Source organism: Vulpes lagopus, chromosome 10, assembly GCF_018345385.1.
Source record: "Vulpes lagopus strain Blue_001 chromosome 10, ASM1834538v1, whole genome shotgun sequence".
In the NCBI taxonomy this organism is placed as follows: Eukaryota; Metazoa; Chordata; class Mammalia; order Carnivora; family Canidae; genus Vulpes; species Vulpes lagopus.
The window spans coordinates 102,270,862-102,289,248 of NC_054833.1; the positions used below are offsets into that span (position 1 = coordinate 102,270,862).

An 18,387-nucleotide genomic window follows, 5' to 3' on the forward strand; every position below is an offset into this window, starting at 1 on the left:
CAGCCGCTCCGCCCCGCTCGGTCCCGGGCTGCGCTCGCCGGCGCTCCTCGCCGCCGTGGAGACAATGGAGGGCGGCAGAGCGCAGGCGCGGCCCGCGCCCCCTCCCCTCCCCCCCGCCGGGTTAACCCCTTCGCGGCCCCCGCGGCGCCGGGCCCTGACGCCGGGAGGTCCCCGCGCGCGCCCGCCCGCGCGACCGGCCTGTGACCCGCGTGGCCCGAGCCACCGGCCGTCGGGAGCAGGAGCCAGGCGGCTCTTCAAGGCCAGCACTCTTTACGGCCCCCCAGATGGCTAATTATCGAGGGGGAACCACCTACGGGAGGAGGGGCGGACACGGTTCAAAGGGCTGGGAAGGAACCGCAGGGAAGAATGAAAATTGCTCGGGACGCCTACCTGGCCTGAGGGTCACCGGTCAAGCCTCCCTCCCGGCACAGATTTGCCCCCACAGCACCCTCTGGTGGACGTGCTGTCCGTTCTTGCGGCGCTTTCCCAACCAGGAGCCCCTAAGTGCAGGAAGCCTGGCGTTGGGGGGATTCTTAGCTGTTTTGGGGGGTACACAGCGCCCTGGGGCACTTGTGACCCGGGATGTTGCTGAGTAGATCTCCCCTTCCTTCCTAAGGGTAGAGTCCTGAGCTAAAATGGGATCCTGAAAAATCATGAGGCGTGTGATAGAAAGTGCAGAGATGCAGACACAACTAGAACCGGCGATCTTAGAAACTCCCTAGTCCAAGGCGAATCCCCGTTTTAGTTTACCTCTTATTCCAACATGCACCACAGTGGGACACAGTAGGTACTCAACAAGTGTTTGTCGGCCAAGTCTGCACTTTGCAATATGCCTCTCTCCCAAATTCGTGTCCGTCCATCCGCTCATTCATTCAACTATTTTTCGAGTGCTGGGGGCTGGCTGGCTATGAGCATCACCCAGTCCCTGGTCTGACTTTCTGGCTCTGAACGTCCTTTCCACATCGAGGAGTCAAAACAAGGTATATATAGAGAGAGTAAAAGAAGCCCCCCACCCCCACCCCCAAGAAAAAAAAGAAGAGCTGATCTGTCACAGAGTCCTGGTTCTCACCAGGACTTCAGAAGAGCCACTTCATGCCGACTAGCTTCATGATGGCTACAATCAAAGAGGACAAATGCAAGTGTCAGTGAGATGCGCAGCCATTGGAACTCTCATACTTGGCTGGTGGAGATGGAAAATAGTACAGCTGCTTTGGAAAATAGTCCGGCAATTCCTCAAAAAGATTAAGCAAAGAGTTATCCTATGACCCAGCAGTTCTACTCCTATATTTCCAAAAGAAATGAAAACATATATGGACAGAAAATCTTGTATGTGAATGTTCATAGTGGCATTATGCAAAATGGCTAATAGAAGCAACCCAACTGTCTATCATCCAATGAATGGATAAAGCAAATGTGGTGTACCTATACAGTGGACTATTATTCTGTGCTAATATGTGTTACAACATGGATGAACCTTGAAAACATTACACTAAGTAAGAGAAGCTAATCCTAAAAGACCATGTATTGTGTGATTCCACTTATATCAAATTTCTGGAACGGTCAAGTCCACCAAGACAGAAAGGAGGTTAGTGGTTGCCAGAGTTGAGGGGGAGGCAAGAATGGAGAATGACTGCCGATGGGTTGGTTTCCTTTTAGAGTGATGAAAATGTTCTATATTAAATAATGGTGATTATTGGAGCACCTAACGGCTCAGTTAAGAATCCGACTCGAAAAAAAAAAAGAATCCGACTCAATCTCAGCTCAGGTCTTGATCTCATGATTGTGAGTTTAAGCCTTGCATTGGACTCCACACTGGATATGGAACCTGCTTTAAAAAAAAAAAAAAGGTGAGGGGTGCCTGGGTAACTCAGTTGGTTCAGCATCTGCCTTCAGCTTAGGTTGTGGCACTAGGGTCCTATCCTGGGGTCCTGGGATCAAGCCCTGCATTGTCAGAGATTCTGCTTTTCCCTCTGCCTCTGCCCCCCCCCCCCCCGCAACCTCTGCCACTTGTGCTCTCTCTCTCTCTTCCTCCCTCAAATAAAATATTTTTTAAAATAATGGTGATAAAAAAAAAATAATGGTGATATTTATACTACCTTGTGAATATACTAAATACTGCTGAATTACACACTTAACAGGGTAAACTTGATGGTATGTGAATGACAGTGCAATGCCATACAAAGTAGTGAAGTAAGCAGTGACAGTGTATGGTGTGACAGATGGGCCTAGAACAGTGCCTGGCATGTACTTAGCACTCTCTATGAATGACTGTGTGAATGGTGAAGTGCCATGAGAGTTGAAAAAGCATGGTACTGATGGAAGGAGACAGGCACAAACACAGTGATTCATTTTTGGTTTTTTTTTTAGATTATTTATTTATAAGAGACACAGAGAGAGAGAGAGAGAGAGAGAGAGAGAGAGGGGCAGAGACATAGGGAGAGGGAGAAGCAGGCTTTAAGCTGAGCAGGGAGCCTGATGCAGGACTCAATCCCAGGACCCTGGGATCACCATCTGAACCAAAGGCAGCCGCTCAACCACTGAGCCACCCAGGTGTCACACAAACACAATGATTCTAAGCCAAGGCCTAAAACATGAGCTGGTGACCAACCAGGGAATAGAGTCTCAGGGGGAGAACTGCACTTTAGGAAGACAAGCATGTTCCAATCATGTTCCTAGTATGTTTGAAGGCCTAGAGAACATGGCATCTTCAAGCAACAAAAGCTACAGAAGAGTTGATAGAAGAGGAAGTGGGAACCCAAGATAAAGCTGGTCCTTAAAAAAAAAAAAAAAAAAGCTGGTCCTTAGGGGCAAGCCTGAGGGTCCTGGGAGCCGGTAGGGGGCACGGACCATATCCTGAGGAGATATGGAGCTCTGGGAAGATTTATCAACATTATTATCAGTAAAAATAAAAATGGCTAATGACTAATGAGCATTAAAGAGGTCAACACTTGAAAAATTAAGAAACTTGTGCCCTCCCCGAATAAAGATCTTTATTTTCCTTAGCTTCTATATTGATAAAGTCCCTGGATAGAAACATGAAACAATATGATGTAGTCCCCCCTGGGGGTGGGCAGTGGGAACTAAACTGTTGGGTGACAGGATGGATGACAAATATTTTGTTTCATTATATACTTTTTTTTTTTTAAGATTTTATTTATTCATGAGAAACACAGAGAGAGAGAGAGAGAGAGAGAGAGGCAGAGACAAAGGCAGAGGGAGAAGCAGGCTCCACGCGGGGAACCCAACGTGTAACTCCAGAATCACGTCCCAGGCTGAAGGCAGGCGCTAAACCACTGAGCCACCCGGGCTGCCCATTATATACTTTTTTGGATTTTAGTGTTGGAGCCATGTAAATTGAGTGGGACAGAGAGATAAAGTCTATACGTGGGCATTAAGATCACCTGGCTAGTAGGGGTAGAGCTGGACTTCTAAGCTTTACAGTGAACATGCTCATCAATAACTCTTTGGATGACAAGCTCATTTTCTCTGTATGCTCACCAATGGGGTAAAAAAAAGAGTCAATCTGCTTAACGTCTCTATTTCTTTTTGTAAATTAAGAATTTGCCTTTAAGGTTTATATTCCAGTCTACTGATTATAGTAGGCCATCCTTTCTCACATCTGGCTCCAAGGAACAGCTGAGAGCCTGAACTGCAGGTGAAGCCTCTGCTCTCTGCGGTGTGATGACACCAGGCTTAGGTACCCTGTGGGACTCTGACTGGCAGCCTATCTCAGGCAATGCCCTTGTTATCTCCTTGAGCACTTATTAAAGAACAAATTTCCTTTGAAATTAAAATATTAAAATACAGAATAGGTAAAGTTCTTCTTTCAGTAGCTTGACTCTACCCTTGACATCTTAGGGAGAGTGACTCATGGCATAGCAACAGGCATCCACGGAGACCTGCAGCCTCCGATTAGTTTCATTTTGTCATTCATTGCGTTGAGAGTCTAGTATGGGTTTTGCTGAGAGTTTCTCCTGTGGATTTTTGGTTTAAAGTTAATGGATCTGGGGAGGTGTCAAGTCATTTTGGATGCTCTCAATGCAAGGAGATCAGAGGCAGAAATGGCCTCAGCTATAGATTTAAGACTCTGTGTTATTATTATTTTTTTTATCTTCCTGCTCTCACTGACCCTGGGTGAACTGCTTCCTGGCTGTCTTTTAGCTGTGAAACAGGGTTAATAAGCCACTGACCCACCTACCGGAAGTGTCAGGAGAAAGGGCTGATAAAATTGGTGTTGCCAAAGCCTGTGAATGCCAGTGCATTACAATGCTGCAAAGCCCCAGTTTCAAACATCTCTAACAGAATGTATGTCTAGGAGGTTCCTGAAAGGTTCAGAAAATGAGGGAAACAGCTTGCTGGGGCCTGCTCCTGAGAAACCTTGGGAAATCTGTGGCCTCCTTCCTCTCTGTCTCCATGAGCCATGGCTTTGGAGTGATCCCCCAGCACCTCCTCTGGGGGTGAATAAGTGTCTCCCAGTAAGAAACTTTCTCCCAGATTTCTCAGATCTCTATACATTTTTATTATTTTGCTTAAAAAGAGAAACCTTAAAGAAATCAGGGCAATGGGCAACCAAACACACAAAGCAAGGAGCATGAGCATGTGTGCATGTCCACAAATATTTGTTGATTGATGGAGAGGAAAATTAGTAGTGGGGCTCAAGGCAGGATTCCAAGATTCCCAGATGTAGAGACTGAGGGGTTGGCTAACTCTACGTTCTACAGAAGCGGAAGTGAGGGACTAGAAAGATAAAGGATCAGAGTTTAAATTTGCAAGGGTAGTTACTGATAACAGCCAGACAAAGCCCTGGATTTCTGGGTTGACCACATATCCTGTCTTCCTGTGGTATGGCTGGTGAGTGACCTTCTGAAAAGAACTTGCTTGGCAATAAGAGTCCTGTGGCCTGGCCAGCAAGTTGAGATCCACTTGACAAGGGACCCCCAACGGTCCCCAGTCTCTGATTGACAGGACATTCATATGTGGATCTCAGAGGCACACAGCAATCAAGTAGCAGCTGGAGAGCTCTAGATTTAGGTCCAGAGTCCCCACTCTTTTGTGATGACAGTGTGGGTGGGAGATAGAAAAAGGAAGGGCCCCAGGGGGCAGTATGAAAGGTACTCATGCTCCCTCTCTCAAAAATTCTACCTGGGCCCTTTTCACATCTAAGAAAACATTGAGAGAATAGAGGGCACCAAGGACTTGAAACCCAAAGTACTTTCCGTCCCTACGAACCATGACAAGCAGATTTTGAGAACCAGACAAATACGAACTAAAGAGGTGGGAGTGGGGGAGGGTTACAGAAATGCTCAGGCGAGGGCAATCCTACCAGTTCTAGTTCTGTTTCTAGTGGGAAACAGATTACCAAGCTATATATAGATAGGGAGCTTTGAAATACCTGTATCTCTGTCTCTATCTCCAAAATAAAACTCAAATGCCAAGGCAGGGTCCTTCCTACTAGCAGGTTCCAACTTTTTTAGCTGTACAGCCTGCTACATCCTGTCAGATACCCTAAGTTATAGCCATACTTGATTATTTGATAGTCACTTAGCAGATATTTATTGAGCACCTATTACAGCCAAGGCTGTAGGCAAATAAACAATAGAAATATGACATGTTAGATGAACGAATTAATTTATTCCTATGTGACAGCCTGAATGTGCATAGAGAGTATTCTTTATTTTTCCTTCTCTCTGGCCTTGAACTTGGCCTGCTGAGCTGAGCCCTTCTCTCCAGAGCAGCCTTTGGCCTTTTCCATAGACAACCAGGAGGAAATGGGGAGGCAAGAAGAAATGCCGCTACAGGACGGTGAAGGCCAGGGCTGGAGGAGTTTATAAAGGCCTGCAGTGTGTGAGAATAACTAATTGGTGAAGGGTTTTAAGGAGAATGCGTGGTGGTTCTGTATCCCCTTGTGGGTGTAAAGAGTTACAAGTAAAGACCTTGAATGGTTTTAGAAATTACTTTTGGTTTCACAGAAGGCATCCTTTTGCCCTAGATACCACTCTTTCTCCATTCATTAACTGGACAAATATATGGAATGCCTTGGTGTGTAGCCACCATGCAAGGCTGAACAAAACTGATCTGCTCCCTATCCTCCCAAAGCTTGAAAATATTAAGCAAACAAACAAATAATGCATTACAAATTGTGGTGTGTATTCTGCAGGAAAAGGAAGAAGCACAGCTCTGTGACAATTTTTTGGGGGAACTGCTTTATCTTTGTAATACATCTCCCCTCTTCACACATAAGGGTCTTTGTTCACTTTTAATGCTGAAATACTTTTTCTTGACAGTGTATCCTACGGAAATGCTATTATACTGGACAGCTTCAATGTCAACTTGTTCAGGATGCCACGTCGGGTTTCTTATTTAGGCTGTTCTTTCTTGGCACGTTGCTTGCAAGTCTTTTATAAAACCCAATTCATTCTCCCAAGTGTATATCTGTTGTACTGTTACCAACTGTCCCACTTTATCTGGACCGAAGGGTTTCCTAGGCAACTTGGTCACCCTAATTTGTTGATATGTCTGTCTTTCCCCATTAAATGCAAGACTCCAGGAGGGAAGGTAATCCTTCTCACCTTTATTCACGCAAGGACTTGTATATAGAAACAGTGGTAATATTAACAACCGTAAGAGTATTGACTACATTCCTGGCTCTGTGCTTAACTCCTTACAAGAACCAAACTAACAAAGTAGGTCATTTCTTCTTTCCATAAAGAAATTAAAGCTAAGCCAAGTAAGCTAGGATTTGAGAGGGTGGGACACAAGAAGAGAACTTAATCACCACTTACCATGCTAGCACAGTGCTTCTCAAACTTTTTGATCTCAGATCCCCTTCACATTCTTAAATATTATTAAGGACCTTCCCCACCAAACTTTTATGTGGGCTGTATCTACAGATAGTAACTATTAGGAATTATTATTATTATCATTATTTTAAGTAGGCTCCATGCCCAGCAGGGAGCCCAGCGAGGGTTTTAAACTCAGGACTCTGAGATCAAGATCTAAGCTTAGATAAAGAGTCCCACGCCTAACTACTGAGCATCCAGGCACTCCATAACTATTAGAAATCAAAACCGAGAATTTAAAAAACATTTTTTTCATGATCTCACTTTAATATTAATGCACATTAATATTAATAACACATTTTCTAAGTTCAAAAATCCGTATATTTCGTAAAACGAAAACATTTTAGTAGGAAGAGTGGCTAATCTCTTCAATGTCTGGCTTAATAGAAAGCCGCTGGATTCTCACATCTGCTTCTGACGTTCATTTCATTACTATATACCACGTAGCCTCTGGAAAAACCATTGTACCCTGGTGAGAGAAAGAAAGTGTAAAAGGCAAATAACAGCCTTAGTAAAGATTATGTGAAGTTTCGCTTTCGGAGACCCCCGGGGGTTCCAGGTCACTTTGGTGGGCGCTGCTGCAATGCATGAAACAATAAATCACACCTTCAAACCTATCGATGCCTTTATGGCAGGCCTCAGGGGATGAGGTAAACCTGGGGATGGCGCGAATGCTGGGCTCCGGTAGACCGCCTCGGCCTCGCGGGGCACACCGGCCAGGAGACAGGGAGGACGACGTCCGCCGCCCCTCGCCGAACCCGCGCTGTCCGGGTCTCGGTGAGTTACCCACGCGCGGCTCACCCTGGGACTACAACTCCCAGTAGAGCTTGCGGCAGGGGGCGTGTGCCTGCAGCTGCGGGGAGCGTGGGTTACTCCGGCCGAATGACGGAAGCGGAGGGGGCGTGCCTGTTTGGGGAGGTGCGGTGCCGCAATTGGAGGATCCCGGGAGAGGGGGCGGAGCCGGTGCTAGGGTCAGCCAATGGTTTGACGTCAGGCGGAAGAGGGGGACGGGGCGTGGCAGGGCTTTCTCGCGGGCTGCGTGGGGCTCGCTGAACCCGGGAACGCAGGTTTGGGGTGGGGGTGGGGGGAACGCGCAGTCCTGGGGTAGGGGTGGCCGGGTCCCCGAGATGGCTGCGCGATGGAGCAGCGAGAACGTGGTGGTGGAGTTCCGCGACTCCCAGGTGAGCCGGGGGCCAAGTGGCGCCTTCTGGGCATGCGCCTTCCCTGCCCCTCCCCCACGCTGCCGGCTCTGTCTCGGGGGCGGCGGGACGACCCTCCAGCCGGGGCTGGGGAGATGGGTGACCCGGAGCTGTCAGACCCGAGCGGGCGAGGGGAGCCGTCATGACCGTTGGGGGCGGTTGGGGGGCACGGAGTGGGTATCGTGGTTCCCCGCGGGGGTCTGGGGAGTAGGGTCTGTCTTGGGACCCCGAAGCGCAGAGACGGCGCAAGAGTGAGTGCTGAGGGGTGGGGAGCGAGAGGGTCTGCTCCCCGAGGCCTAATGACTTCGGGTAAGGCGCACAACTTCTCGGAGCCTCAGCTGCGTGGACTTCGCTTTGCCTCCCTGGACTCTGGAGTGGATTCGATTAAAAGAAGCACAGAACTAAGCTTTTAAGTGGCCGCTGATGGTAGAATAGGGTATAATACCATACCGAGAAGAGGAGTGTGCGCGGCACGTGTCGCTCAGGTTCGAATCCCTGGTTGGAAATCCTGGCTTAGCCCTAGCCTGTCATTCCCTGTCAGTGCATCAGCTTTCTCACCTGCGTGAAGGTGCGAGTCCTAGCTCATAGGGCCTCTTAGGGCCGGCGAGAAGAATGTTGTATATTTAGAGTATGTGGCACAGTCACGGGCACGTGGTAAGTCTCAAGGAACGTTAGGATTTGGTAGGTTTTTTTGTTTTTAAACTATTTTTGTATTTCATGCCTTCCTGTGCCAGGCCTTGTGCTAAATGATTTATCAACATTTACTTTTTCTAATTCATGAAAGCACCAAGATGTTATCCCTTTCTCCCAAACGGGGAAGATGATCCCGGTTTGGCCGATCTCAAGTGACTTGGCGAAGGTCTCCCATTATGTGGCCGAATTGGGATTTGAATGAAGGCATCTGGCCCCAGGGCTCTTGTTGGTTTTCTTTGCAGTAGTTGCTTAGTAATGTAGGAAACTGTCATACAGACATTCTGCAATAAATACCCCCATTTCCCCTTCCCCATCACCTTGGACAGTGTCTTGGTGTTTCTCTCCATTTGTTCAACAAATATTTATTGACTGTCTTCTGTGTGCCAGGCTTTAATACATAGATTTATTCAACAAGAGTTTATTGAGCTCTTGCTAGGAGAACACTGCACACTGTATCAGTACTTGAGTGATTTATACTGAAGGGAAAATTTGGATTACAATGAGGGGTGATGTGGGTTCTTTATAAAACTCCATCCTTTTTTTTTGCCATAAAGATTAGTGAGTGGGGATCCCTGGGTGGCGCAGCGGTTTGGCGCCTGCCTTTGGCCCAGGGCGCGATCCTGGACACCTGGGATCGAATCCCACATCGGGCTCCCAGTGCATGGAGCCTGCTTCTCCCTCTGCCTGTGTCTCTGCCTCTCTCTCTTTCTCTCTCTGTGACTATCATAAATAAATTAAAAAATTAAAAAAAAAAGATTAATGAGTGGAGGAGCAATCCACCGATTTGCTCTGTGGTTCCCTCTGATACATAGCCCCCATGGAGAATTTGAACAGCAACATTCAGATTAAAGGATTCTAAGGCACTTTGCACTATCAGTCTGGTGTCTCTTTGAGGCCTGCTGTCCCAAGGGAGGCGCCAGACTCCTAGGGAGAAAGCACTGTATTCCTGTTACCCTTCTTATTAATTGCTTTTGATGGGGACTGAGAACAGAGTCATGTATGGTACATTTGAGCCTGCTAATTTGGAAGCTACTAATCTGCAAATGCTTTAATTCTCACAGAAACCCAGTTAGTCTCACCCCTCCTCTATAGAGCTGTAATTGAAGAGACCTGCAGAGAGGGTACTGACACATATATTAGGATGTATGAAGTCATAGCAAATAATTAAAACTGAACAGCAGTGGTCATAGAGAACAAAGTAAATTGAGTAATTTAACTACCTTGTGGGAGTTTCTGTTTTTCTTTTTGATTTTTCTATGCAGTTGGAAGGGTACGACTTGGTTTGAATTAGCATGGTTTTGTGGTAGTTTCTGGTGGCAACCTGGAGGGATTGAGACCCACATGGTTAACTTTATTCATTCATGGAGAAAGAAAAAATCAAAACTCTTCATATTGTCTTTCTGAAAAGGGGGGGGGGCAGAACAATAAACTTTTCAAAACCCCTGCCTCTTTTAAAAACCATATTTAAAAAATTAAAGAATTTTGGTGTCTTTTGTTTGTTTGTTTGTTTGTTTTGTTTTGTTTTGTTTTTTTGGTGTCTTTTTTTTAAGATTTTATTTATTTATTCATGAGAGATACAGAGAGAGAGAGAGAGAGAGAGAGGGGCAGAGACAGAGACACAGGCGGAGGGAGAAACAGGCTCCATGCAGGACTCTATCCTGGGTCTCCAGGATCAGGCCCTGCACTGAAGGCGTCGCTAAACCGCAGAGCCACCCAGGATGCCCAAGAATTTTGGTTTTTCAGAGAAAAAGCCCAGCCCGAAAGGTGAAATTTTTTTTCTATAGCTTCTATAAAACCACACTTTGAGGCACTCCTGGGTGGCTCAGTGGTTTAGCACTGCCTTCAGCCCAGGCCCTGATCCTGGAGACCGGGGATCGAGTCCCATGTCAGGCTCCCTGCATGGAGCCTGCTTCTCCCTCTGCCTGTGTCTCTGCCTCTCTCTCTCCCTGTGTCTCTCATGAATAAATAAATAAAATCTTTAAAAAAAACAAACAAACAAAAAAAACCCCCACGCTTTGAGATGTTATGGTCAGTGATTCGTAGGGAAGACCCTGTGGTGCTTGGCAACTATTCTGAAGTGGTCCCTGCATCAATGAACATTAACACTAAGAAAACTTAGAGATAACTTTCTATTTTTAAAAAATATTTTATTTATTTATTCATGAGAGACACAGAGAGAGAGGCAGAGACATAGAAGGAGAAGCAGGCTTCCAGAGAGAAGCCCTATGTGGGACTTGATTCCATGACTTGGGGATCACACCCTGAGCCAAAGGCAGACACTCAACCACTGAGCCACCCAGGTGTCCCTATAGATAACTTTCTAGAACAACACTGCCCAGTAGAATTTTCTGTAATAACGGAAATATGGCCGTTGAACACTTGAAATGGGGCTAGTGCAACCAAAAAATTGCATTTTTAACTTAATTAAAATTGAAGTAATTGCTATTTATTTATTTATTTATTTTTTTTTTTAAGATTTTATTTATTTATTCACGAGAGACAGAGAGAGAAAGAGGCAGACACAGGCAGGGGGAGAAGGAGGCTTCTTGCAGGGAGCCTGTTGCCGGGACTCAGTCCCCGAACCCAGGATCACGCCCTGAGCTGAAGGCAGATGCTCAACTGCTGAGCCACCCAGGCATCCCAGTAATTGCCATTTAAATAGCCACCTGTAGCTAGTGGCTGTGCTATAAAAGACTGCACTAGAAGAGCACCTGGGAGGCTCAGTTGGGTAAGTCGCTGCCTTCGACTAGGATCATGATCTTGGGTTCTGGATTCCAGTTCCGCTTTGGGCTTTCTGCTCAGTGGGGAGTCTCTTCTCCTTCTCCCTCTGTGTTCTCTTTTGCTTTCTCTCTCTTAAGTAGGTAAATAAAATCTTAAAAAAAGAAAAGTTCATTGGAGAGGAAATAGTTTTTCCCTTTTCTCTAAACCAACGGGAAGAGCATTAACAGTTCAGAAAATGATTGTGATGAAAACAGGAATTCGAATGCATAGCAATAGTCTGCTTAATGTCTACGCTTTGGCATCTGTGAGATGTCTAAAACTGAATATTTGAAAGTAGCTAGCCATCCTTGGGAGCTGCTATCCCTGCACCTCAGCGTTTTGCTTCCTCCAATTCATCCTCCACAGAGCCAGAGTGTTTTTTTTTTTTTTCAGAGTGTTTTTTTTTAACTTAGGTTTATTGAAGTATAATTGATGTACAATAAAATTCCCCCTTGTAAGTGTACAACTTGTTGAGTTTTGACAATGTATGTAGTCCTGTAACTACCACGACAGTTAACAACATATAGAACATTCCACAAAATTCCCTCATGTACCTGTGTAGCTAGTCATAGCACCTCCCTCTGGCAGCTGCTGAGATGATTTCTGTAAGGCAAGGAATGTACAGTGTAGAGCTGTATGAGCCTGGCCTCTCATGGCTTAACCCAGTGCCTTTGAGATTCACCCATGTTGTTGAAAATGAGTTAGTCTGTTCTTTTTTTATTGCCCTCCAGTAGTATTCCAGTGTATGGAGAGACCACACTCTATATCCATTCACCTGTGTATAGGTGTTCAGGTTGTTACTACTTTTTGACTATATGATTAAAGCTGTGATAAAATATGAAGGTGATTTTTTAATTTATTTTTATTTATTTTTAAAGATTTATTTTTTATGATAGACATAGAGAGAAAGAGAGGCAGAGACACAGGAGGAGGGAGAAGCAGGCTCCATGCCGGGAGCCCGATGTGGGACTCGATCCCGGGACTCCAGGATCACACCCTGGGCCAAAGCTAAACTGCTGAGCCACCCAGGGATCCCCGAAGGTGATTTTTTAAAACCTCACTTTAAAATCAAGGGGTACCTGGGTGGCTCATTTGGTTAAGTGTCTGCCTTCAGCTCAGGTCATGATCTCAGGGTCCTGGGATCCAGCTCCACATCAGGCTCCTTGCTCAGTGGAGAATTTGCTTCTCCCTCTGCTCTTCCCCCTGCTTGTGGTCTCTCTTTCTCAAATGAATAAATGAAATCGTAAAACCTAATTTATCCCTCCTTTGATGAAAATACTTCAGTGACTTCCTGTTGGACTGAGTGTAGAATATAAATTCCTTATTTTGGATTTTTGTGTGCTGGTCTCAGCATACTTCTCAGATCACATCTTACACCTACTTTCCCCCTCAATCACTGTTTGTTTATTTTTATCTTTCTCCTGCTGTTCCAGTGTGAGCTCCCTCAGGGTAGAGATTTTGACTTGTTGACTCCTGCTGTATCCCTGGTGCCTGAAGTAGTGCTAGGTATGCAATAGCACTCAACAAATATTTGTTGAATGAATAAAATTTTAAAAATCACTTATGTTGATTAACAGTATTAACAGGAATTAGGAAAAAGTATTTAAGTTTTCGTGGTTTTAAAAATAAGTTTTAGAATGGTTTTAGACTTGGGGCACCTGGGTGTCTCAGTGGTTGAGCATCTGCTCTGCTTTGGCTCAGGGTGTGATCCTGGGGATCCTGGGATCGAGTCCTGCATCAGGCTCCCCTCAGGGAACCTGCTTCTCTTTCTGCCTATATCTCTGCCTCTCTCTCTGTGTCTCTCATGAGTAAATAGATAAAATCTTTAAAAAAAAAAAAAAGAATAATTTTAGACTCCTAGAAACACTGGGAAGATAGTACAGAGGGTTCCCATATACTCTGTATCCAGTTACCCCTATTAAAAACGTCTTACCCGGGATCCCTGGGTGGCGCAGTGGTTTAGCGCCTGCCTTTGGCCCAGGGCGTGATCCTGGAGACCCGGGATCGAATCCCACGTTGGGCTTCCGGTGCATGGAGCCTTCTTCTCCCTCTGCCTATGTCTCTGCCTCTCTCTCTCTCTCTCTCTCTCTCTCTCTCTCTGACTATCATTAAACAAAAAAATCTTACCCTAGTATGGTACAATTTTCTACAATTAACAAGTCAATATTGGTATTATTAACCCAAATCCATACTTGACTCAGATTTCCTTACTTTTAACTTAATGTCCTCGTTCTATTCTGGGATTCTGTTCGAATAACACATTACATTTAGTCATCACGTCTCCTCAGGTTCCTTGGCTGTGACAGTTTCTCAGAATGTCTTTGACAGTCTTTTTTTTTTTTTTAATTTATTTTTATTTTTATTTATTTATGATAGGCACACAGTGAGAGAGAGAGAGAGGCAGAGACATAGGCAGAGGGAGAAGCAGGCTCCATGCACTGGGAGCCTGATGTGGGATTCGATCCCGAGTCTCCAGGATCGCGCCCTGGGCCAAAGGCAGGCGCCAAACCGCTGCGCCACCCAGGGATCCCTGTCTTTGACAGTCTTGAGGAGTACTAGTCACGTATTTCGTAGACTGTCCCTCAGTTGGGATTTGTCTTTCTCATGATTAGACTGGGATTATGGGTTTTGGGGAAGAAGACCCCAGAGATAAGGTGTCATTCTTATCCCATCATATCAAGGGTACTTACTGTGAACATGACATATCACTGTTGATGTTGACCTGGTTGAGGTGGTGCTTGTGCGGTATCTCTACTGCAATCTTAACTCTTTTTTTTTTTAAGATTTTATTTATTTATTCATGAGAGACACACAGAGAGAGGCAGAGACATAGGAAGAGGGAGAAGAAGCAAGCTCCATGCAGAGAGCCTGACGTGAGACTCGATCCCTGGACTCTGGGATCATACCCTGAGCCAAAGGCAGATACTCAACCGCTGAGCCACCCAGGCGTCCCTGTAAACTTACCTCTTTTTGCCTACTCCCTATTCTGTTCTCTTTGTTTTTTTTTTATTTTTTATTTTTTATTTTTTTTATTTTTTAAACATTTTTATTTATTTATTCATGAGAGACACAGAAAGAGTGAGTCAGAGACACAGGCAGAGGGAGAAGCAGGCTCCATGCAGAGAGCCCGACGTGGGACTTGATCCCGGGACTCCAGGACCATGCCCTGGGCTGAAGGCACGCACCAAACCTCTGAGCCACCCAGGGATCCCTATTCTGTTCTCTTTGGAAAATAGTCTCTACATGCAGCCCAAACTTAGAATGGGGAGTTCTTTCTTCCTTCCTCCGTTTGTTCATTTGCTCATTCATTCGTTCGTTCCTTCTTTCCTTCATTTAGTTGCATATATTAGTGTGAACTCTTATATATTTATATATTTATTTATTTATTTTATACTTTGGATTATAATCCACTAGTATTTTATTTTATTGCTCAAATTGTCTCAGCCTCTGCCATTGAGAGCTCTTTCAGATGGTTCATGTGTTCCTTTGGCATAACTCCATCATTGTTTTCATATGTTTGTGTGTATGTTTTTTTCTTTTAAGATTTTATTTATTTATTCATGAGACATAGAGAGAGAGGCAGAAACATAGGCAGAGGGAGAAGCAGGCTCGGGAGCCTGATGTGGGCCTTGATCTCAGGACCCAGGATCATGACCTGAGCTGAAGGCAGACACTCAACCACGAGCTACCCAGGTGCCTTGTCTTTTTTTTTTTTTTTTTAAAGATTTTATTAGACATTTTATTTATTCATGAGAGACATGGAGAGAGAGGCAGAGACAGAGGCAGAAGGAGAAGCATGCTACCTGCGGGGAGCCTGATGTAGGACTCGACCCCAGGATTACAACCTGAGCCAAAGGCAGATGCTCAACCGCTGAGCCACCCAGGTGCCCCATGTGTGTATGACTTTTAAATATACAGTACTTCCTTATTTTCTGGCACTAAAGATGCTTAACTCTTATCATGTATATTTCCTGCCACCATTCCTAAATTAGCCGTTTCTCTGAGGGTTCTGGTTTTTTTTATTGGAGAATGACATTAGAAACCAAGATGTAGGGTGTTACTGCTTCTAGGCACTCTCATCCGACAAAACAGGAAATATATGTGTGTGTGCTAATCCATGTATATATACATATGCCTGCAAATATTTCCTTATGTAGTCTATATTAAGCTGGATGAGTTCATGCTTAACATCTGCTCTAATGTGTTACACAAGTGTCATTGATTGGCCCCACCCTTTTCTTGTCAGTAACCTTCCTCCACTACCCTCTGGGCCCCTGCCATCCTCCACCCATTTACTCATTCATTCCAAAAGACATGGATAGTGGTTTCAGTGTACCCTCATAGCAGGGACTTTATCAGTTAGAGCACAGTGCCTATGTACAGTTCTTCTCCCCTTTAGTCCTACAGACTCAGATTTTCATCATTTTTAAGCAACCTTTTTTACTTCTCCACACTGTGGTCTAGTCTTGTATGTGTATTTTTTTTTAAGATTTTATCATTTATTTATTTTTTAAAGATTTTATTAGAGAATGAGTTGTGTGTGTTCTAGTCTGGAGGAGGAAGGGGAGTGGCAGAGGGAGAGGGAGAGAATCTTAAGCAGACTCCGTGCTGAGCACAGAGCCAGACACTGAGCTTTAATCTCACGACCCCAAGATCATGACCTGAGCTGAAATCAAGAGTTGGAAGCTTAACTGACTGAGCCATCCAGGCACCTCTTAAGATTTTATTTTATTTATTTATTTAAAAAATATTTATTTATTCATGAGGGAGAGAGAGAGAGAGAGAGAGAGGCACTGGCAGAGGCAGTGAGAAGAGGCAGGCAGAGGGAGAAGCAGGTTCCACGCAGGATGCCTGACATGGGACTTGATCCTGGGTCTCTAGGATTAGGCCCTGGACTGAAGGTGGCGCTAAACCACGGAGCCACCCGGGCTGCCGAAGATTTTATTTTTAAATAATCTCTACACTGAACATGAGGCTTGAACTCACAATCCCAAGATCATGAGTTCCATGCTCCACCAACTGAGCCAGCCAGGTGCCCCTGTGGTCTAGTCTTTATGAACGATCTTTTTTTTTTTTTAATATTTATTTATGTATTTTAGAGAGAGAGTTGGGGGAGGAGGCAGAGGAAAAGGGGAGAGAGTCTTAAGCACACTGCGCTAAGTAGGGAGCCCAACATGGGGATTGATTTTAGGATGCAGAGCCCAATTCCGGGATTCCGGGCTTGAACTCATGATCTCATGACCCTGAGATCAAAACCTAAGCTGAGATCAAGAGTCTGATGCATAATCAACTGAGCCTCCCAGCTACCCCATATGGTGTTTTTTTTTTTTTTTTTTTTAAGATTTGATTTATTTATTCATGAGAGAGAGAGAGAGAGGCAGAGACACTGGCAGAGGGAGAAGCAGGCTCCACGCCGGGAGCCTGATGTGGGACTCGATCCCGGGACCCCAGAATTGCGCCCTGGGCTGAAGACAGGTGTTAAACCGCTGAGCTGCCCAGGAATCCCCTCTTTTAATGACATGCTAAAATATTTTAGCTTAAGAATTATTTTATTAGACATATATCACACATGTGAGTGATATGGGTACCATGAGAAGAATATTAATCAAATGTACCCTCCACATAGCTTAAGGAATACACCATTCTAGTTAAATCTACACCCTGCATACCTTTTCCAGAACATATTCCTCTTTTCAGACCCTTTAGAGTGAGTGCCCTGAATTCTGGATTAACCATTTCTTTGCTTTTCTCTGTAGTTTTAGCACACAGACATGTAATTATAAACAATATTTTATTTTGATTGTTTTTGACTATTGTATAGATGAGATCATATGGTATACATTTTGTGAGTCTTGCTTTTTTTATTTGTTTGGTCCTACTGTGTTGGTTTTGAGGTTCATCCATGTTGACTACCATGCCTGTGGTTTACTAATTTTGCTGTGAAGTAGTGTTCCATTGGATAAATGTGCCACAGTCGATTTACCCCTCTGTCATTAAACATTTGGGTGAATTCCAATTTTTATTGTAGATGATCATATATATAAATATGGTATTTATGTAGGAGTAGAATTTCTGGGCCGTGGAAAGTGCATGTTCCCCAGCTTCATCAGCAAATGTCAAATTGTTTTCCAGAGTGGTTGAGATTTTATATTTCGAGCAGTGTGCTTTAAAAATTCCTTTTGAGGGATGTCTGGGTGGCTCAGTGATTGAGCGTCTGCCTTCAGCCCATGGCGTGATCTTGGAGTCCCGGGATCGAGTCCCACATCGGGCTCCCTGCATGGAGCTGGCTTCTCTCTGCCTGTGTCTCTGCATCTCTCTGTCTCTGTGTCTCTATGAATAAATAAAGTCTTTAAAAAAAATTCCTTTCGAGTCATATCCTTGTCAACACTTAGGGTTGTCAGACATGCAAATTTCCCATCCTTTTAGCAATTACTTGAGAATCTACTGTATGCCAGGCACTAGATATAGCAATAGATATAGCCATAATATTTGTGGCCCCTCAACAGTTCATATGTGGAGCCCTGACCCTAAGATTATGGTATTAGGAGGTGAGGGCCTTTAGGAGGTGATTAGGTCATAAGGGTGGATCGCTCCAGAGTAGGATTAGTGCCCTTGCCTGGACTCAGCTCCCTTCCCCCTCTGCCACATGAAGTTACAGGTAGGTAGCCTAGGAATGATTCCAGAGCAGAGAGCCAGTTATGTTAGCATCTTGGTCTTGGATTTCCCAACCTGCACAACAGTGAAAAATAAATTTTTGCAGTTTATAAGCCACTTGGTCGATGGCAATTTGTTATAACAGCTTGAATGGACTAAGATAAACTGTACAAAATGGACAAAAATTTTTTCCCTGTCAAACTCTTCATCTGATTTCCAACTACTGGGTACAGATGAGATGG

The 18,387-nt window shown here is 44.9% G+C and overlaps 1 protein-coding gene across 1 annotated transcript in view; it reads left to right on the forward strand.

Moving 5' to 3' along the window:
• Positions 1-7,856: 7,856 nt before the first annotated feature.
• Positions 7,857-18,387, forward strand: part of WDR59 (WD repeat domain 59) — a 101,485-nt gene continuing 90,954 nt past the window's right edge. The window contains exon 1 of the mRNA XM_041772575.1: positions 7,857-8,020. Within this exon, the coding sequence (XP_041628509.1) occupies positions 7,967-8,020 (54 nt within the window). The 5' untranslated portion in view covers positions 7,857-7,966. The remainder of the gene's footprint in view (positions 8,021-18,387) is intronic.